The sequence below is a fragment of the Bos indicus x Bos taurus genome, chromosome 9, assembly GCF_003369695.1.
Source record: "Bos indicus x Bos taurus breed Angus x Brahman F1 hybrid chromosome 9, Bos_hybrid_MaternalHap_v2.0, whole genome shotgun sequence".
Lineage (NCBI taxonomy): Eukaryota > Metazoa > Chordata > Mammalia > Artiodactyla > Bovidae > Bos > Bos indicus x Bos taurus.
In genome coordinates, this window is record NC_040084.1 from 28,034,821 (window position 1) to 28,057,721 (window position 22,901).

Genomic DNA, 22,901 nt, shown 5'->3' on the forward strand with positions numbered 1-22,901 from the left:
TGCTAGTTCACTCATATTTGACATGACTATTGACTCTAATTTAGAATCACTGTATACAAGATGAATTGGATGTTAATAGCAGTAAAATGTGCCCTGAAATAGGAGAAAGCAATGGCAACCCACTCCAGTACTCTTGCCTGGAAAAATCCCATGGATGGAGGAGCCTGGTGGGCTGCAGTCCATGGGGTCGCAAAGAGTTGGACACGACTGAGCGACTTCACTTTCACTTTTCACTCTTATGCACTGGAGAAGGCAGTGCAATGGCAACCCACTCCAGTGTTCTTGCCTGGAGAATCCCAGGGACAGAGAGCCTGGTAGGCTGCCGTGTCTGGGGTCACACAGAGTTGGACATGACTGAAATGACTTAGCAGACTTAGCAAACAGATGTTTATAATTTTCTCATTTTACTGCCAGACAAAGAAGATGTCAAAATGAAAACTGAGAAGGAAACTGCCATGGATGTGAAAAGAAAAGGTATTGTACTTTCTTTGCTTCCTTGGATTATATCAGGATGCTCGTTAATGATGGACTCTTGAGGCAGTGTAAACAGATTTAATATAGTTACTTGAATCTGTCCATGTACAGGATGTCAAAGCAAAAAATTCTTAGTACAAGGTTAAATAGATAGGAGACCAGAAATCATTCTGAAGTCTGTCTCACTGAAACCAAAGCAAGAGAGATTTTAAGAGCTGGAAAAGGGTGGGAGGATTGTAAGCCATCTGTGTTTGCTGATTGAGCTTACTCAGAAGCAGAGTGAACTTTTTCTTATTTTCAAGTCAAGAGAGTACTTCTGCAACTTGGAGCAAGGCTCCCAAGGGAATTAGGTTCCTACCCTCCCACAGAACCTGGAGATGGATGCACTATCTTTCTTGATGACTATATTTCAAAGAAGTGGCTTCCACATCTCTGAAAAAAGCACTCTAGGTTGTAAAACTAAAAGAAGGCTTTTAAGAAGATTTATGTCTTGAAAAAGCAGAGAAAAATTTACAATTACAAATTTTCTAAAGTAAATGCTGCGAGAAAAGAAAGGTCAGGAGCCTAAGGACCAGAAGGTGCCTAAGTTTAGTGAAGCTGAGGAGAACTTTAAGGCCATCTTTGTCAAGACATAATGAAACTGAGAAGAGCTACATAGTATAACTTTGCAAAGATGAGAAGTGAAGAACACAAAGATAATAATGCATTCCATTAAGAAATAGTGTTGTTCAACAGTGTAGATTTTTGCTTTAAATTTAGTTCTGCTTTTGCTCTTGTTCAAACATGAATATCTGCTTTTATTCAAGTTAAGCTTAAATCTAGGTGAAAAAGATAGTAGTCCCAACCATTATTGTTTGGTGTAAGTATTTTCACCCCAAATATTTCCTCCACTACTGTCAGTGATGCTTGAAATTCCACCATTAGAGAAACTCCATTTCTTTGAATTATGAAAGAATTGTCCTCTATTAAAATGCAAATCTCTTAGGGCCTTTGTGCATGGGGTAGCAAACGAATTCCTCTGAGCTATATTAACACAAAGCAAATGAGATTTCCTGATCTTCCCTGTGTGATAATAAGCTGAAAACAATGCCATTGAAAATGAGTCAGTAGGTAAGCTTAAATGAAGGTGAAATTGAAGAGAGCTCCAAGGTAGGACATGGTGTTGGGAGAGTAGACTGGGCTGGATGCCATTAGTGAAGACTTCTCTTAGGAAATAACAGCGTTGGTTGGGAATAGAATGTGGTAAAGGAGAAAAAGGAGATCATAGGATGACAAACTAGACATGGATTACTCTTGTTAAATAGTAAATAAGTAGTAAATAGAAATTACAGAAAATCGTGCTATAAGTAGGGTAAAATGTAAAATACATGACTGCTTGGCTTATGAAATAATCCAGGAAGAGATAGTCATGTGTTCTCTGATTTGGGGACTTGACTGCCAATTACTTTGAACTTCAATTATTATTATTATTATTATATTAATTTTATTATTGAACATTCATTTATCTTGTTTTGTTTAAAGCATCTTTATTCTTCTAGTGAAATGTGCATCTTGCAGGAAGGGGGACCCCTTCCAGGGCCCGAAACTGGGCTCTTGTCTAACACTGGGAAATGAATTGTCCGAGGAGACACATGTGCTGACAAAGCAAGAGATTTTATTGGGAAAGGGGACCCGGGTGGAGAGCAGTAGGGTAAGGGAACCCAGGAGAACTGCTCTGCCACATGGCTTGCAGTCTCAGGTTTTATGGTGATGGGATTAGTTTCCTGGTTGTCCTTAGCCAATCATTCTGACTCAAGTCCTTCCTGGTGGTACACGCCTTGTTCAGTCAAGATGGATGCCAGAGAGAAGGATTCTGGGAGATGGTTGGACATGTGGTGTTTCCTTTTGACCTTTCCCGAACTCTTCCGGTTTGTGGAGCCTTATTAGTTCCCTGTTCCTTACCAGAACCTCCTGTTGTAAAATAACTCAAGCAAATGGTTACTATGGTGCCTGGCCAGGGTGGGTGGTTTCAATCAGTGTACTTGCCCTAACATTATCATAAGAAAGGGAAAACACAATTCTTACCACATGATGATACTGAGAGTTGATTGCTTGGATCACTGTATCTGTGACAGCTATATGATTGAGTGCTAAAGAGAAACACGGTTTTACCTGGGCCATCAGTTTTACTGAAGTGTTTGCAGAGGAAAGTTTTGAATTAGAATTGTCAAAGTCTTTATCACAGGTGTGAAAAAGCAAAATCCTGAAAAATGCTTTCGGCAAAATGCAATGGTGTGTATATGGTGGTAGTTTTGATTTGAATTTTGTTTTTGAAGGGAAAGGCACCACACTTTTCTGTTCAGAGAGTGATGGGAAAATCCGATACGTCTCTGTTACTAGGAGACCTGTGTTATTAGCACAGCAGTCATGTCAGAGTGCGATTGTACACCACTGGCAAGAGAACTAATTATGCCAGTATCCTTACCTGCAAGGCCAGTGCTCATCCACTGAAGCAAGGTCTGAACTGGGTGACTGCACAGCATATCTGGGGAGGGCTGCTCAGCAAGTGTGGAAAAATCAAGCTTGTCCCTGGAATCATTTTTCAGTTTGTTTATATGTCATTTTTACATTTAATTACATGAAATACTATTGGCTTTTACCAATCAGTTCAAATTCCTGATTAAAATATGCACAAGTTATTTGTTTGCACGATCTTAACTTCCAAATGGCTTCCCAGGTGATTAGTGGGAAAGAATCCTCCTGCCAGTGCAGGAGACCCAGGAAACCCAAGTTCAATCCCTGGGTTGAGAAGATGCCCTATAAGAGGAAATCACAACCTGCTCCAATATCCTTGCCTAGAAAATTCCATGGACAGAGGAGCTGGTGGGCTACAGTCCATGGGATGACAGAGTCAGACATGACTGAGCAACCGAGCACTAACACAACTTCTACATACTCAAAATTGTGTTTGTATGTATGTGTATGAGAGAGAGAGACAGACAGACAGACAGAGATATTCAATTAGTGTTGATCTCCAATTCATGTTTCTTTTTGTTCTGTGCTGTTCTTAGTCACTCAGTTGTGTCTGACTCTTTGCAACCACATGGACTATAGCCTGCCAGTCTCCTCTGTCCATAGGGATTCTCCAGGCAAGAATACTGGAGTGGGTTGCCAACCCAGGTCTCCCACATTGCAGGTGGATTCTTTACTGTCTGAGCCACCAGGGAAGCCCATGTTTCTTTTCAGAGTTTAATAATTTTCCAACTATATTTTCGTGAGAGGGAAATATGCTTTAAAAACAGCCAGTTTGAAGCTAATTATTAAAATAGTAAAAATTTCTAGAGATAACAAGAGAAATTGAGAATAACCTAAAATCTTAAAAAGCTGCAATTCGTATGTTATTTTTTCCTAAAATAGTTAGAAGAACACAGCAGAACATCTGATAGCATTATTCTAGTCCCAAATAGTAGCAAATCTGCAAGATGTGAAATATGCCTAGATGCTTATTTAATATATGGGTTTTATCACAGTACTTTTTTTATATTTCTATTAACTTTCATATTAGTATGATTATAGAGCATATTTATACGTTATATTATTATTTTATTTTATTACATTTATATTTTACTATTATATAGATGCAAATGAATTTAAGGCTTAAGTTCTGTTTCATAAAAGAGCTTCTAATGCTTGAAACTGCTAAATCACACTTTGTTAGTGATCTATTAGGGAAAAGATAGGTGGGATTTTATAGGAGATAAAGTTGCTAGTCCATGAATTGAAACTGGATAACTGATACATTGGGATTTAGTATAATAAGTTCTTGTTTGCATATATTTGAAATTGTCCACAGTGAAAAAATCCAAATATGTCATTCTAAAAATATCAATTGAAATGAAAAAAAAAATCACCAATATATTTTTACAATGTTATGAGATGTGTTTCACCCTGAAGAAATACTATTTTTAAAAAAGCAAAGACGAAAGGAAGTAAAAACTTAAAATCTTCCTTATGTTTGTATCAGGCTTAAGTGCTAGATTGGAGAAGGAAATGGCAATCCACTCCACTACTCTTGCCTTGAAAATCCCATGGGCGGAGGAGCTTGGTGCAGACTACTATCCATGGGGTCTCAAAGAGCTGGGCACGACTGAGCGACTTCACTTTCAGTTTCACTAAGTGCTAGATATACGTACCACTCTAGTTAATACAAGCGGTAGGGGTTATGTACAGGGAACTGGATGCACAAAAAATTGTTGTAAGGACAGGAAAAATTGGTATCAAGAGACTACATTGAATTATGGAGCAGCAAAGATTATCTCTAGGCCAGGAAACTGCTTTGTTCTTCAAAGCTGCCTCGAGGCCTGTCTTTCCACACCCACAGACTAGATACTGAAAGTGTTGAGGCCAGACTCAGCCACTCACTCACATTAAAGTGGCCTTGTTTGCAAAAGCATTCCTGCCTTTTTTCAGTCTCCTATAGGAGCATCTAAATAATAAAATTTATTATGCTGCAAGGGAGTCCAGAAGACAGTTTTTTGTTGTTTTTTTTTTTTTGCATTCCAATTTTTCCAATTGGAAGGAGGGAAATGGAAGTTGAAAGAGGCTATCCAATGTGTCTGTAATAAAGATTCTTTCAGAAATGTTGTAGAAGATAAAATTCATATATGAAATGGTTTTGAAGACCTGAATTGTACAATGACTAAACCTATCTTTGAGTTCCCCTAAAAGCTACAAAAGATGGCTCAATCAAACAACATAATAAAATTGGGCAATTTAAGGTGCTCACGAGACACAAATGTAATTTGTTCTTTACATAAACTGTAGCAACATGATTTTTTCCTGAAGAATTATCTGAATAAAAGTATAAATAATAAAAAGGATCCTGAAAAACCAGGCTAACTTTTCTGAAATAAGCTACTAGAAAAGGATGAATTCACTCATTTATTCTTACATGCATTCCTACAGGAAATAGTCATTAAATGCCTCTATTGTACCAAGGGCTTAGTATACCTAAAGGTGGATAAACCAATTAGGCCCTGGCCTAATGGAGCTTACAGTTTGATATGGGAGGCATACATTGACTGAGAAAACATAATGTCCACATGTGTAACACGGGGTAAGGGACTTGGAGGAAACAAATCTGGGCAATAACAATGGGAACAATGGGTTCATCAGCCTCTCTCAGAGACATTTATTTGTAATCCAGTGTACTGGAAGGATCCAGCCATTGATGAGGACATCTTTATATGTGTTAATGTGGTGTGTATATGATAGTGTGTATATGTATGATTTGTGGGAGAGGAGGTACAAGGGGTCAGGATATGCAGGGACATTTTACCTGTGTGCTTAGTCATGTCTTACTCTTTGCAAGCCTATGGAGTGTAGCCTGCCAGGCTCCTTTGTTCATGGAATTTTCCAGGCAAGAAATACTGGACTGGATTGCCATTTCCTTCTCCAGGGCATCTTCCTGACCCAGGGATCGAACCCATGTCTCTTAAGTCTCCTGCATTGGAAGGCGGATTCTTTACCACTTGCACTACCTGGGACATGCACAGGAGTTTGAATTTATTAAAAGTGTGATGGGAAACTCTTGACGGGTGTTTACAGTGGAGAGAAATGTTTTGATTTGTATTTAACACAGGTACTTTCCCATTTAGATAATAGGGTTAGAGGGAGAAAAGAGAAGAGGTGCACCAATGAAAAGATGGGGTCATTTATTGAAATGGGGAAGCCTATATGAAAACAGCTGTAATGGAAAACACCTAGAATTCAAGTGTGTTGTTTCAGGTATATGTGACACAGCATAATTCATTTTTTAAAATTTTATTAATTTATTTTTGGCCACACCATGTAGCATGTAGGATCTTAGTTCCCTGACCAGGGATTGAACTAGTTCTGGCATTGAAGCTGCTGAGCCCTAGGCACTGGACCCTAGATTCCTTTCATTTTCTCAACTTTTGTATCAGGAACTATTTTAAGTACTTTATACATACTAACTCTGGAGAAGGAAATGGCAACCCACTCCAGTATTCTTGTCAAGAGAATCCCGTGGACAGAGGAGCCTGGTGGGCTGCGGTCTATGAGGTCGCACAGAGTCGGACATGACTGAAGCGACTTCGCAGCAGCAGCATATATACTAACTCATTCGATCTTTAGGAGAAATAAATAAGCTCTTATAATAATCCTTGTAAAATTGAGACACTGAAGACAGAGAGGGGCTTTCCAGGTGGTGTGGTAGTAAAGAGTCCACCTGTCAATGCAGGAGGTTCAAGAGACATGGGTTTGATCCTTAGGACAGGAACATCCCCTGAAGTAGAAAATGGCAACCCCTGCTCCAATATTTTTGCCTGGAAAATTCTTTGGACAGAGGAGTCTGGTGGGCTACCATTCATGGGGGTTTCAAAGAGTGGGAATTGACTGAGCTACTGAGCACAGCACAGCAAGACACAGAGAGGTTAAGTAACTTGCTTCAGACACACAGTAAATGTCAGGACCAGAACATTAACTCTGGCGGTGTGGCTCCACAGCCCATATACTCCAAGGAGTCAGAGAGGCGGGTCTGGAATTCAGAGCAGATACTGAAGTGAAACCGTAAAAACAGCAGTCCATTTAGATAAAAATTATTGTCCTGGGAACGCATGAGATCACCTGGAGAGATTGTGTCAAAAGAAGAGAATAGAATACAGAATCAAGACCTGGGGAATTCCCAACATCGAGACATTAGAAAATGGAAAATAAAGTAATAGGGACTAAAAGGAATTGGGGGAGAGGTTAAAAGAAAAGCAAAAGGGTTTGGTAATAGAGACATTTTAGAAGTGGATGTTTCAAGAAGTTAAAAATTATCAACTTGGCAAATGTCACTTAGAAGTTGTGATGTGATGACAGAAAAGACAGGAGCAGTGAAAGGATAAATCCAGATTGGAATGGAGATCCAAAAATGAGAAGAAAGTAGTGTTTCTTTCTTTTATATGCGTGTGTGTGAATGTATAAGGAGTAAGAGTCTTCAATTTTGCTTTGGGAGGTGAATTTAGTGCCTGATAAACAGATTTGTGAGAGACTGCTGCTTAAAGGGATGAGGTATAACTGAAAACATAAGAGATAGATAATTTAGGATTAATTGTTTGATAAGCTCATAGGTAAGAAAAACAATCTGCCTTTTTTAGAGATAGCACCACAGATACTCCAGTAGTAAAAAGTTGTTATTTTCAAATTATGAAGAAGCTTTCATCTAGATTGCCTTAGGAAGGAAGGTATACATTTACAAGATATACAATATAAGATTAGGAGGCCGTTGTGGTAAAACTAAAACTCCAATAGTAATACATTCTGAATTGAAGGACTCAGTTTTAGAAAATATGTGTTTGTGTCCTTGATGCTTCAGTTCAGTTCAGTTCAGTCGCTCAGTCGTGTCCGACTTTTTGCGACCCCATGAATCACAGCACACCAGGCCTCCTTGTCCATCACCAACTCCTAGAGTTCACTCAGACTCATGCCCATTGAGTCGGTGATGCCATCCAGCCATCTCATCCTCTGTCGTCCCCTTCTCCTCCTGCCCTTAATCCCTCCCATCATCAGGGTCTTTTCCAATGAGTCAACTCTTCGCATGAGGTGGCCAAAGTATTGGAGTTTCAGCTTCAACATCAGTCCTTCCAATGAACACCCAGGACTGATTTCCTTTGGATGGACTGGTTGGATCTCCTTGCAGTCCAAGGGACTCTCAAGAGTCTTCTCCAACACCACAGTTCTAAAGCATCAATTCTTCAGGACTCAGCTTTCTTCACAGTCCAACTCTCACATCCATACATGACCACTGGAAAAACCATAGCCTTGACTAGACGGACCTTTGTCGGCAAAGTAAAATCTCTGCTTTTCAATATGCTATCTAGGTTGGTCATAACTGAATGGCAAAAGGTAAGTTTGTGAAATACAGCAATGTATTTAAAGAATCATTCATTTCAAGTGGGAGGCGACATGGGTAGACATATGGCTGATTGATGTTGATCTTTGGTAGATACTAACATAATACTATAAAGCAATTACCCTTCAATTAAAAATAAATTTTAAAAAATCATTCAAGTATATTACTCCATTAGAACTTACATTAAAATACCTTTGTGGTAATGAGTTAACTAGATCTGATTAATCCAACTTGTGCTGTTTAAATGAAACAATCGAATCTATTTCCATAGAATATTTTCAGTTACTGTATAAGAAAGAAAGAAAGTGAAGTCGCTCAGTCATGTCCGACTCTTTGCTTCCCCATGGACTGTAGCCTACTAGGCTCCTCCATCCATGGAATTTTCCAGGCAAGACTACTGAAGTGGGTTGACATTTCCTTCTTCAGGGTATCTTCCTGACCCAGGGATTGAACCCAGGTCTCCCACATTGCAGGCAGACGCTTTACCATATGAGCATCAGGGAAGCCCCATATGGCAGATGCTATTAAATTCTGAACAAACTAAAACCTTTAGCTATTTGATTTCGCCATAGAGGATCTTCCTTTGTCATTGACAAACTACAGAAAATACTTGACAGAGCCTTATAGCTTTGAACATAGCATTAAAAACTATGCATACCAAACATAGGCTATCATCTTTTACTTTAAGAAACTTTTGTAATATGTTTCTCTACCTACAGAGCTCAAAATAATTTACAGACTGTGACAATATATTTATTTGTAATTAAAAATAATTTTTGAAATATTGTTGTGTGTAGATATAGTTGGCAAGATAATATATGGTATCTTTCATATGTGTTCACTGTTAAGTTTCAGTCTAAAAGGGCAACCTTCTATTTTCCAAACTTGTATTTTGAGAATATTATAGCTTTTATGTTCACTCCATCTTTTTTATATTTGAAAAGCACTTGATTGTAGAAAGTTATCTTGTATTTGAATTTTGTATGTTGTACATACCCACTTGGGCAAGATTTGACAAATGCATCAGCTTGTCATTATTTGTTAGACAATTTGAAATCTAGAATAATTTTTTTTAGGGTTTTATGTATTCTGTGGTGATTTACCAGTTAATATCAATTATACAGATACTTCACACACTTATGAGTGATATTGGAACAATTATATTAAACTGCAAGGAGATCCAACCAGTCCATCCTAAAGGAGATCAGTCCTGGGTGTTCATTGGAAGGACTGATGTGGAAGCTGAAACTCCAATACTTTGGCCACCTGATGCGAAGAGCTGACTCATTTGAAAAGACCCTGATGCTGGGAAAGATTGAGGGCAGGAGGAGAAGGGGACGACAGAGGATGAGATGGTTGGATGGCATCCCCAACTCAATGGATATGAGTTTGAGTGAACTCCTGGCCTTGGTGATGGACAGGGAGGCCTGGCGTGCTACAGTTCATGGTATCCCAAAGAGTTGGACACAACTGAGTGCCTGAACTGAATTGAATGTTCTAGATGAACATATTTTAAAAACTGTTTAGACAAATAAATAATTGGGACTCTGGCATAAATAGGACCTAATTTAATTAGTAATTCCAAGCCTTGATTTCAGGTTGCTCCAAAATTATAGGGCAACGGTAGATTACTTTTAAGTAAGCTTTTCATTCCCAAATAGATTAGGTTGCAAGTCTGAGTTCAGATGATGGCAGCTTGACTATATTTAAAACATTTACAATGCTTGAATTGCTTTGAAGTCAAGAGAATCTATTTTCCAGTGTTTTGTAATCACAGAAATCATGTAAGACAATAGTTGCTCATTCTTTTGAGGAGGAGTTTTGTACTGAAAAGTCAAAACTGAAAAGTTTTGTACTGAAAAGTCAGCTGACTTGTTACCTCTGATGATCCTAGATTGCCTCTTATATCACATCTGGATTAGCCGGATAGAAGCTAAAATACTTCAGAGGGATTTAACGTCATGACATGCTGTGGGATCTCTGAGATAATCCCCCATGTTCTAGCCTTCGTTTGAACAGTACAAAAGTGTGCTTGGGCTCAAAGCAGAAAGGACATAAAGGAGTTTCGGTTTAAAAAAAAAGAATTTTAAAATAAATTTTTAAACCTCAGAAAGGGAAAAAGTTCATATTAAAAATTATTCAGGAAAAATGATATTCGGGCCTGGAAAAAGTAAATGAGTATACAAAGATACTATTTTTAAGTCTTTTTAGTGTTTCTTACAAAGAATCCAGACTTCCCTCTCAATGAAGAGAGAAATAAAATCAACCCTAAACTTGAGTATGAGGGAGTTGTGTTCTGATCTGTGAAGATTTTCAACAAGAAGGATTGAAATACATAAGAAAAAGAGTAAATAAGTAGACTGTTTCTTCCCTGTATGCATCCACATCATGATATTTAAATATTTCCTGTACCCATATAAGGTAAATTATTTTGATCACAGTTTATATTCAGAATGAATTATTTTCTGAAGAAACAAGAAACAAAAACAAAACTTAACATTAAAACATTTTCTCTTCCCAACACCATGAATTAAATTTTAATGAGATTATACAGAGTGGAACAGGAAGTGAAATGTCAGAAACAGTTTTTTTTACATGGGATGATTTTGACCAGTTTATTGGAAAATTATGTAGCCTGAGTTTCCCTTGTGATCTTAGCATATAGATGCAAAATGCCCAGTAATTTTTTTTGTATCATGCATCCTAAAAATCCTCAAGATTTTTCTTTCAGTAAAAGTAAAGCTTAAAACATTTCAAAATGATATCTTACTCAATTCCATCTCTCTTGGAATTCCAAAAGCAGATATTCAAAATAAGTTAGTAAGCTGTGCCAATATGAGGGCTTTCCAGGTAGCTCAGTGGTAAAGAATTTATCTCCAACGCTGGAGCCACAGGAGATGTGGGTTCGATCCTTGGGTGGGGAAGATCCCCTAGAGTAAGAAATGGCAACCCGCTCCAGTAATCTTGCTGGGACAATCCCAAAGACAGAGGAACCTGTGGGCTACAGTCCATGGTGTCACAACTGAGCAACTAAACATGCATGCATGTGCCATATAACATACCATGGTAGGAAATTTACCATATATACCAACTGAGGGACTATGCAAGGCCTGAACACCAAGGAAGCAGGAAGTCTTGGAGACCCTCTTAGGATCTTGCCCATCACAAGTGTTCTTATGAATGATCAGGTCACATTAATGAAAGAAGCCATGGAAGACAGAGTACTCTGAATAATAATCCTGGAAAGAATAAATTAGGCATTTGGGATTAACATTTACATACTGTATATAAAGGGCTTCCCAGATGGCACTAGTGGTAAAGAACACGCCTGCCAATACAGATGTAAGAAATGCAGGTTTGATCCCTGGGTTGGAAAGATCCTCTGGAGGAGGGCATGGCAACCCACTCCAATCTTCTTGTCTGGAGAATTCCATGGACAGAGGAGCCTGGCTGGCTAATGTCCATAGGATCGCAGAGTTGAACATGACTGAAGTGACTTAGCACAGCCAATATGAGTTATTTTTATCAAGGCACTTTAAAATGATAGTAGTAACAGTCAAATTTATTCACTGTGCTCTCATTTAATCCTTACAACTCTTGAAGTGGGTATTATAAAACCTGTTTTATAGAAAGGGAACTCAGGGTTGGAGCAGTTGAGTGTCTTGGCTGGGGTTACTAGTTAGTAATTGACTAAAGGCACTAAGAAGCTCACTAGATAAAGCTTACTGTCTTTAACCACTTGACATCTTTCCAACTCTATGAAATGCTAATTGTAGATTGCCTTAGTGTCTTTTACTTTTCTTTCTTTCTTCTTCCTCTTTTTTTTTTTTTTTAATCCTAATTCTCTTGAGATCATATTGCAGCTAGGCATTAAGAAAGGAGGAAATAAAGAAGATGTAAGTCTGATTCTTTTTTCTTGTAGAAATTATGTCTTCTTTTCTTCTTTCACTCAACAAATATTTAATCAGTGCATAACATCTCCAAGGGAAATTTGCTAAATATTGGAGACCTAGCAATATAAAAGATGTGGTGTGTGCGTGCTCAGTCGTATCCAACTCTTTGAGACCCTATGGACTGTAGCCTGTCAGGTTTCTCTAACCAGGAGATTTCCCGGACTTTTTTGAATATTGAAGTAGGTTGCCATTTCCTCCTCCAGGGGGTTTTCCTGATCCAGGGGTAGAACCCATGCATCCTGCATTGGCAAGCAGTTTGTTTACCACTGAGCCACCCAGGAAGCCCCAAAAGACATGGTACTTGTTCTCAAAGACCTTAGAAAAGAAGCAGATAGACATTTATAAGAGTTTGTAAACTCTTTGAGCGCTGTCACAGTATGGCAAATATAAAAGCTCACACTGAGGATAAGTATAGAAATTGTGTCTCTTTTAATATGTTGGTACCCATTAGAGATTTAGAATAGGAATTGTGTCTCTTTTAATATGTTGGTACCCATTAGAGATTTAGAATAGGGATGCTACAGGCTTATGTAATAACCTAGGTGCATTTATCATATTTTTAAACAGCCAGTAGACTGGAACTCATAAAATTTTAACAGTGGTTTATCACTAGAGATACTTACTTTCACAAATGGCAGACCCTCTGAAATAGAGAATTTATTGGTTTTTGCAAATACAGTTTCAGAGTAAAGTGTCTTTGAGTTCATCTTGACCTCGGGGTCAAATGATATCATTAGAATGAGGTTTATCTCTCTTCATTTTAGGCTCTGTTTCCCTGACATTGGCCCACGTGATTGCAAATTGGCCATATCAGATATGGCCTGCCCTGCATCCTCTCCTATTCATGTCCTATGAGAAAAAGAATAGACTGGCTTCCTGAGAGCTCAAACAGAAAACCTGAATTGAGTCACATTGGTTCTTACGGATTTGTTCCTGAGCTAACCTTTGTGATGAGAGTTAAGGAATAATCTGATTATTTTAGCTTAGACCATAGGTCCTATCCCTTAATCAGAACGATTAAATAACTTGTCCAAGATATTTAGACTGAGATTGGAAGGATGAAGTTGATTCCCTCAAAGCTAAATTAGGATAATAACACCACAATGAGGTGGAATAGTTACTACATGAGGAAAAAACCCAACAACATAAGAATTCCCTTCAAGAAGCTATTTCTAGCTGGTGGAAATATGGATAATTTTATTTTTTAATTTATTTACAGAATAGCATAAGGAAATTTTTTAGCTACCATCCATGAAGAAAATACTTAAGTGTTTTAGAAAGCAACTCAAAACAGACTAATGTAATATAATGTAGCCCCCCAAAAGCAAATGAAATGGCAGCTTTCTTCAATCAGAACATTACGGTCTAGAGTAAAGAATGAAATCTTTCCACTGTACCTTGCCGTATTAGAACCTTCCTTGGATAAGGGTCTTTAATTTTAGAAAAGATTTTAAAAAATAAACCGGATTATATTCAGAATGGACTACCTTGAGAATGTAGGCATTTAATATGGAAACAAGAAACCAGAGTGGGCGTCACCATGTTTGTAACCTTAATGTGCTCTCCTATTCAGGTGTACTTACTCTTTATTACCCCTGAGAGTTAGGACTCAATGGTTGAAATTAAAAGAAGATACTCTAGGATGTTCAAGATAATATAAGAAGTCTTTTCAGTCAATGAAGTCTAACATTCCAAGTGTTCAAGCAGAAGAATGGGTATGTCTCTGTGATTTGTGGAGGTTAATCTTACAAGGAGAATTATTATGTTAAATTTAAGGAGACTCATAAGATTGTATTTTTTCACAATTAAATATCAGGCTAAATTAAACTCATGTCTGAATTAATTTTTGAAGTGCAGTATTTTTTTTAAATGATGATTTTAATTTGGCCATTTGTCAAACTCCTAACTGATTATTATTTAAAAAAAAAAAAATACTGGCCAAGAGTTGATTCTAGGAAATGAGGTCATAGTCAATGTTCACTGTATATAACCTAAATTCAGACTCTTTCTCCTGTCTGTCTGCTATAGCATAAAACATTACTCTGAATCTAATCAGAGTATGTTTTATTAATGTCTGCATAAACCCAGGACACTATGAAAAAAGAAAGTAAAATATGCAGCATATATGGAAAAATGATTAATTGCCCTCAGGGTAAAGAAATATCTTGAAACATCTCAGAAGGAAAACTCCAATGACAATGAACTTAAAGTAGAAAGGATAGTATAACAATGGTAATATAAAAGACAGGGGAAATAAAGCTTTCAGACAATAAGAGTTTTCAAGCTGGAAAATATGAATTGTGATTATGCTTTAGGAAATTTGCCTGTTACTTATGAAGAAGACATGGCGGGACATATATAATACTTCTGTAATCAAAAGAAATATTTTTTCCTCGAAGCAATTTCAATTTTAGGTGAAAAAAGTAGCAATTATGTAAGTCAATCATAGTCCTGTTAGCTATCTTATCACAGAACAAAAAGTCAAAAAGATGAACAAATGAAAAGGCCATTGCTAAAATACCTCAGAATCAGAGGCAGATAAAAATAATTATCCTGAAAGATACAGGATACTGTACTGATACTGATACTGATACTGTACTGTACTGATATTGTACTGATGTAGAGTTGGGTACATACTCAAGTTACACAAATCAAAGGACAGAGAAAAAAAAAGGGCAATATAAAATATGTGAAATATGTCTATTAAAAGAATAGATGAAATGCTTGGGCCCTCTTCTTCCTAAAAATAGGTATATTCACTATATTTATACTCTTAGAAATTCATATTACCTATTATTGCTCTATTATGCCTACATCCAGTGGTTCAGTGGACATTTTTCAAGTAAATACTGAATCTTTTGAAATGGTGCTGCCAAGTGATTCTGTTACCTTTTTAGGAATGGAAGCCTAAGAGTTCGCTGTCTCCTTTCTGAGGCTACTATTGCCAAGCTTTTCTCCCCTTTTCAATCATTCTTCACCCTTTCACCCTTTTTCTCTATCAGCTGAACATCTTGTTTCCTAGTTCCCTTAGAAAATAAAACTTAGAAGACAGATTTCATGAACTCTGACCATGGAATCCACTAACGTGCTTCATCCATCTCCTTACAGCTCCTGCCTTCTTGGCTGAATACAATGCAATGCAACACAATACAATACAGTAAAATGTTCATACAAGAACCACTTTTGCACTTGTGCACAATAAGCTATTTTGGTCTGCTAGCTCAGGAATGTTTCTCCAGCAATTCTTTGCTCTGAAAACTCATTTTGACTTCTACTGGTCATTCCCAGCAGCCTTTAATGTGCTATAACATCTCTTATACATTAAAACTCACATCCTGTTGTTGACAGCAATTTGTCTCAGATTATTGTCCCATTTCTCAAATCTCCTTTAGAAACTAAACTCATTATGGGTTGTCTATACTCTTCTCCCAGTCTTGCATGTATTCACTGTATGTAGGCTTTTGAACTCACACAATTCTCATTAAGGGCACTACTGACCTCCACATTACCACATCCAAATGTGGATTCTCAGTTCTCAAGAGCATTTAATAGCTGATCCCTCTTTCTTCACTCAGCCTCTTGGACAATATTTTCTCCTTTTAACACTCTGGTCACTCCTTCTAGGTCTATTTTTGCTGGTTTCCTTCCTTTCTTTCTGGCATCGAAAAGTGGAAGCAATCCAGGGCTCAATCCTGTCTCTTTCTCTGTACTCACTTCTAACATGACCTCATATAGTTCCATGGTTTTAATACTGTCTTTAGGATAATGAGTCTCAAATGTATGTCTCCAGCTCTGATATCTCCCTCAGTTCCACACTCACCTATCCACTTTCCTATTCCATATCTCCATTTAAATATCTATTGCACATGCCCAAATTAATATGGTTTATAAAAAATAAATCTTCATGTATACATACCCTAGTGTTCCCTACACTCTCTTTTCCTCTTGTCAGTAAATTATTGTGACAATTTTTTTCTGCTTCAGCCCAAATCTCCCTAGTCACCAGTGATTCCTTTATTTCTTTTGCTCAACTCATTGTTAAATCCTGTAAAATTTACCTTTGACATAGAGGACCCTTCCTCACTGTCTTTAAGAACTACCCTCATTCAGGTACCATCATCTATTTCTGTAGGCAAAGTCACACTAACAACATAACAATAGAAAACCTAAAAATTTCAGCAATTTTGACAAAATTTATTTCTTGTTCATGCTCCATGTTAAAAAGAGACTCCACTCATTATAGTTGTGGAGACTCCAGGCCAATGGAGACCTATCCCCATCTACTTCTACCTCTATTGAGGCTTCTATCTCACTCAGAGTAGAATCTAATTTCCACAGTGCTGTAAAAGGCTTCATGAGCTGAGGGCTCCAGATAACTCCAGGGTAGCACTTATGTATGCCAAGGTCATTAACTTGAGATTCTAACCATATGTTCTTACCATTTCTAAGCATTTGTTTTTTTGAATAAATTTCTTTTATTTCCAATAGTTTCAGCATTTGGGACTCACAAGTATGTGCAAATTTTAATTTGCTGTTTCAAATGAATTTTAGCTTCACTCAAGTGTTTATCAAAAAGACAGCTACAGTCAAAGTGAGATCTTTTAGCTAGCAAGTGGTTTTAATAAAATCACAGACAGAAAGCTAATTAATGTATGAGTTATTCTTCCTTACTTGTAGCAAGCCATAAAAATATAATACAGATGAAAAAAGCCAGCATTTCAACCCTATTATAAAATGGTCGCTATGAAAGATTTAGTCTTGGTAAGAAAGTGTAAATGTGTGAAAGTCACTGTAAAAGAAGTAGGCCAGAATAACCAATTAGGAATGGGAAGGGGAGGTAAGGCAGGAAGGATTTAAAGACTGTGAGCTGCAAGACAGATTTCATTCAGTTTGATGCCTTGGTCAGCTCAGTTTAGTCACTCAATCGTGTCTGACTCTTTGTGACACCATTGACTATAGCACACCAGACTTCCCTGTCCATCACCAACTCCCGGAGCTTGCTCAAACTCATGTCCATCAAGTCAGTGATGCCATCCAACCATCTCATCCTCTGTCATCCCCTTCTCCTCCTGCCTTCAATCTTTCCCAGCATCAGGGTCCTTTCTAATGAGTCAGTTCTTTGCATCAGGTGGCCAAAGTATTGGAATTTCAGCTTCAGCATCAGTCCTTCCAATGAATATTCAGGACTGATTTCCTTTAGGATTGACTGGTTGGATCTTCTTATAGTCCAAGGGATTCTCAAGAGTGTTCTCCAACACTCCAGTTCAAAAGCATCAATTCTTCAGCACTCAGCTTCCTTTATAGTCTGACTCTCACATCCATACATGACTACTGGAAAAACCATAGCTTTGACTAGATGGACCTTTGTTGGCAAAGTTATGTCTCTGCTTTTTAATATGCTGTTGCATTTAAATGATGCATTGGTAACCCTAGGCATAAAGTAACCTTAGATGCCATGGAATCCAGTTATGGAGGGTTTATAAATAAGATGAATTAAAATCATGCCAGTCTTCCCTGTCCTTCACTATCTCCCAGAGTTTGCTCAAACTCATGTCCGTAGAGGTGGTGATGCTATCCAATCATCTCATTCTCTGTTGCCCTCTTCTCCACCTGCCCTCAATCTTTCTCAGCATCATGGGGTTGCAAAGAGTCGAACATAACTTAGCAACTGAACAATGACAAAAAAAGAAAAAAACTCTTAGTATTCTTGCCTGGTGAAATATTATATCAACAAAATCTGGCAGCAGGCAGTTTATTTTTCCTTCTGATACTTCTCTTCTCTTGTCATCATGCTCTTTTGGTGAATGGTTGTCCCCTTTCACTCTGACCAGGCTGGTCCAGAGTTTGTCTATGGATATTTTACAAAGGACAAAAGAAAGATGATCTCTTCCTTTAAGGTGGTGAAACTAGGTAACGTGAGTCCAGGGAATGTCATTGGTTACATTTACACTCTTGTTGTGACAGTCTTGAAAATTATGCTGACACACAAAGAATGAAGGTAGAATTTTAAAGATATTTCAAACCTATGGTCCTGTGTCCTTGGAAACTACTGTTTCCTGACCTCCTGCCATTAGGTTACATCATTTTGTTAATTCTTCCATTTGTTCAAGTTAGTTTATGCTGGGATTCTGTCGTTTGCAACCTAAATATTCATTACCAAATGAAATTTCCATGCAGGTTTAGAATAGTTACAGCATTCTAAAAACTCAAATCATGCAGGTAGATAAACTATATCAAGAATTTTGTGTTTGATGAATCTTGTGTTGCTGCATGAATTCTTAAAATAGGAAAGAATTCTTCTCTGATATTTGTTCATATGTGCTTGTTACATGGTAGTCTGCTTTAGAGAGTGGAAAAAATATGTATATTTTTAATCAGACCTAGAAAGGAAACTATATTCATCAATTCAGCACTTGCTTGCCAGAAAACATTTATGTTAATATAGTAAAAAAAATTTATTATTAAAAATAGGGGTGACTCATTTGTATTATTTTATAAAGAATAGTAGGAAATAAAACCCAAATGACTCTTTTAATTTTATTCTATGTTTAAACCTGCCTTTCTTTTTGACTTTTAATTTGAAAAGATGTCATTTTATAACTGGAGTATAAAATTAACAACATGTTTATCTCTCCAAGCTATTAATAAACACCGTGAGTCAGCTGAAGACAAATTATAGATAATACAACATCCCATAATGCTGTTATATTTATTAGCTTCTCTAGTAACTGTAGTTAGAAAGAGCTCACTATCCTTTCTGTTTCAAATGTACTTTATTCCTGTTACGACTTTTTTGCTATTTTTGTCCTAACAGCCCCTTAAAAACACATATCCTCTCTATTATAATCTTCAGTATCTATTATAGATCCAGGAAGTTTTTAAAACCTATGATAATTGTCACTATTGAGATAAGCAGAGGAAATTAGAAGGGTTCGTAATCTAGAATTTATCTTTAGGTAGTAAGTACTGAAAATACCAAATGCTTCTTTTGTGAGGCATAACTTTTGCTATATAACCTTGTACAGTTTTATTCAACTATTATATCTTAAGTTACTCCTTGTGTAAACTGTGAGCAGCAATAATTTGCCATTACAATCTTCATGTGAAGATCATGCGGACTTCATCAATTATTTAAAAAATATTTAGAGTGCCCACTGTTTTGTGAGGAGCATTTGAATTCTGATTCATCATGATGAGTTCTGTTCAAACTAATTTATACAAAAAGATTTATTGGATTACTTTCCTTGGGAGTCCAAAGGGAGGAATAAATGGTATTATCATGGCTTTCCATTTTGATTTCTTCCCCCCCCCATCTCTCATCAGTTTATTTCTTATTTGTAGTCTCATGTAATCGCTCTACCACCTTGTTGCAAAATTATTTTTGTAAGCTTCAGGCTTACACTTCCTTTAAATAGTAAATCCCAAGGAAAATCATGTAACTCAAAATTGCCAAGAAATATACTGATTAGCAAAACTTGGGTCACATGCTAGATGCATGGGCAGAACTGGGTTATATGTTTTCCCTCCTATGGGTGAGGTCCCATTAGAGGGATTAGGTGGAAAGAAGACAGAGAAAAGTCCATGTAGAGCACAGACAAAGAGTAGAAGGGGAAAGAGTGGGAGGTAAAACTGGGAAACCAGGTACCGATTAAAATGGAAACTGATTATTAGCTTTGAGTGTATACCTAACTAATTTACACTTCATTTGGCAGATAGTGGAGAGCCACTGGAAGTATAAAAGCAAGGGATTGACGTGATCATATGTGTGTGTATAAATATGTGTATACATGATGTAAATATTAACCTGCTAATATTTTGTCAGGGGGAAAGACCAAGAGAAATACTAGTTGGAAAACAATCTTAATAAATACTATAGAGTTCAAGTCTATTAAAATAGAGCTGATGAGAGATAAAGGGGGGCTGAACTAACATGATGTATTCAGACAAGATAGACATTCCAAACTTTATAAGGGAAAATGACACACTGTGGCAACCAGGGCTCAAAGCAAGACAAAAACAAAAACAAAAACCCATATCTGCTAAAATGCTGGCTTTAGGAGATAATGTTTCCTGGAGAATTTTGAGATCTCTGTTATTTCCTGTCTTTTAATTGGAAGAAGAATGTTGTAGTAATTGAATATAAAAGAAGTACAGGGAAGTGGGTTTCATCTTGTTATAATGACTTTAAATAACACCCTTGTTTTCATGTCAATATTTAAGTTGGTTGGTTAAGTCAATTTTGTTAAATAATGTTTTGGGGAACCAAAGAATATTTCCTTTTTCCCATTGTTAACAATTAACATATCTTTTCATTAATTTTTAATGTGATTTCTTTGTTAGGTTGCCTCTAATCTAAACATAATAAAAAGAGAGACCATATCTGTTTTGTTCAACACTGAATATACAGCTCCTAGAATAATGTGAGTATAAAGCAGATGCTGAATACATTCATTGAATAAATAAAAGAAGCATCTTCTGTCAAAGAAGAAGTATTTTTAGTTTTATTTTCTTTAAAAAGTACTTGCCTCCTGCCAGTGAAGTTTCTACATCCACTTTGTCTTTCTCTCTTCACTTATACTCACTGTGGTCATGTCAAGAAAAGCTAAATATTGTATTCCCAGTCTCCTCTGCTGTATGTAGAGTCTTAATTAGCTTTTCAAACACATTGAAGATAAAACCTATTAATCCTCTGACCTTCACTGAATTCAAAAGTTTTTGTGTTAATTGTTTTGAGAGAATAATAGACAGTTTTGCTGTGAGAAAGTCATGGCGTTTCCTCTAGAAAGACAGTGGAACCAGAAAGAAGACTTGAAAGGATGCTTATATCTGAGCTGCCATCCTTTGCCACCACTACACAACAAAAGGATAGTCACTTCTAAACTTTATGGAAACCATTTGTTTACTTACAACTATAAAACTGCCTTTAAAAATGATTTCTTTCCAAAAGCAGCACAACAGAAATTAGATTGCTTGAAAGAGTTGTAATTTCATATATTTAAGCTATATGAGAAAAAAAGCTAAATTTATCTCTGCCCATTATTATTACTTGCATTATTGCCTTAAAACTTCAGGATTCCCCTCTAAATGAGATTGACCCAGTCATGTCAACATTCATGTCTAATACTTTTAATGTTTTAACCATTCAGATACTAAACACAAACTGATGAAAATTACTACCCACATTTCACAGGTGAACAAAGAGGATCACATATTCTTTTTTTTTTTTTTTTTTTTGAGAGTAAAAGATCCTACTGCTTATACAAGATGGGATCAGCACTTGAACTCTGTCCTCTCTGATTCCAGAACCAGAGTCAAAGCCTCAGTGATCATCAGCAACTGGGAGGCAGGGGGTGCTTTAGGATGATTCAAGATACATCCTAATTTGCATCTGTTGTACTGGTATAGTTATCACACTCCCTTTCATTTTCAGAAGTATCTGGTATAGATAATTGTACCTGTATCTAGGCAGCTTTTAAAATTATATTTTCCCAGAGATTTAGAAGGGTCAGGCACCAGACTCTATCACCCACTCAGAGATTATGATTCAGCAGGCTTGGTGTGGGGCCTACTGGTGATCCTCAGGTGATTCTATGCTGCCTAGAGTGATCTAGTAGTCTGCTTGGACTACCACAACAAAGTACCATGGACTGGGCGGCTTTTTAACATTAGAAATTTATTTCTCTCAGTTCTAGAGATGATGAGGGCTAAGATCAAAGGGCCAACAATGTAGATTTCACTCTGAGTCTTCTCCTGGCTTGCAGATAGCCACCATCTCACTGTTTGAGCAGAAGCCTTTCCTTGTTGCATATACAAGGAAAGAGAAAGGTCTCTGGTGTTTCTTCTCACAAGGGCACCAATCCCTTCAGACCAGGGCCCTAACCTCATGACCTCATAACCCCGCTTACCTCCCAAAGGCCCCATTTCCAAATATCAACATACTGGGGGATTAGAGCTTCAACATGTGAATCCAGGGATGGCCAGGGAACATAAGCATCAGCTAATTACACCAAATAAGGAAAACATTCATTTAGGCCCATAAAGGAAGTAGCCATTAGCAATGAAATAGAATACTCTGCTAGGAGTCAGAAGCCTGAATGTGAGGTCTACTCCTGCTACTGACTGTGTGACCTTGAACAAGTCCCTCATCATTCCAGGCTTCTGCTTTTTCTTTTCAAACTAAGGAGTCTGAATAGTATCAGTGGCTCTCTATTGAGGTTGGGGGTCAGGCCAGGGGAAACGAGTATCTTGGGAGAGGACACTGTGTCAAACTACATGAGATTTCAGATGGCACCTCCGTGGAAGTTGGGCATGTGTGAAGAGGTGTTCTCTTTGACCATCACTGCTTTTAGAGTACCAGTGTTGGTGTTGGAAGAATGTCATCGTCATCATTTACCTTGGAGCAAGAAAAAGGAAAAGTTAAAAACTTGAGTAGATGATCCTTAATTTCTCTTTCTAAATCTAAACACTCTTTAAAAACTTTATGAATAGGTGGGGAAACAGTGGCTGACTTTATTTTTCTGGGCTCCCAAATCACTGCAGATGGTGATTGCAGCCATGAAATTAAAAGACGCTTACTC

General features: G+C 37.3%; 1 protein-coding gene across 1 annotated transcript in view; it reads left to right on the forward strand.

Moving 5' to 3' along the window:
• Window positions 1–22,901, forward strand: part of LOC113898890 (triadin-like) — a 159,542-nt gene that overhangs the window by 98,232 nt on the left and 38,409 nt on the right. The window contains exon 8 of the mRNA XM_027552193.1: window positions 415–474. Coding sequence (XP_027407994.1) covers window positions 415–474 — 60 coding nt within the window. The remainder of the gene's footprint in view (window positions 1–414; window positions 475–22,901) is intronic.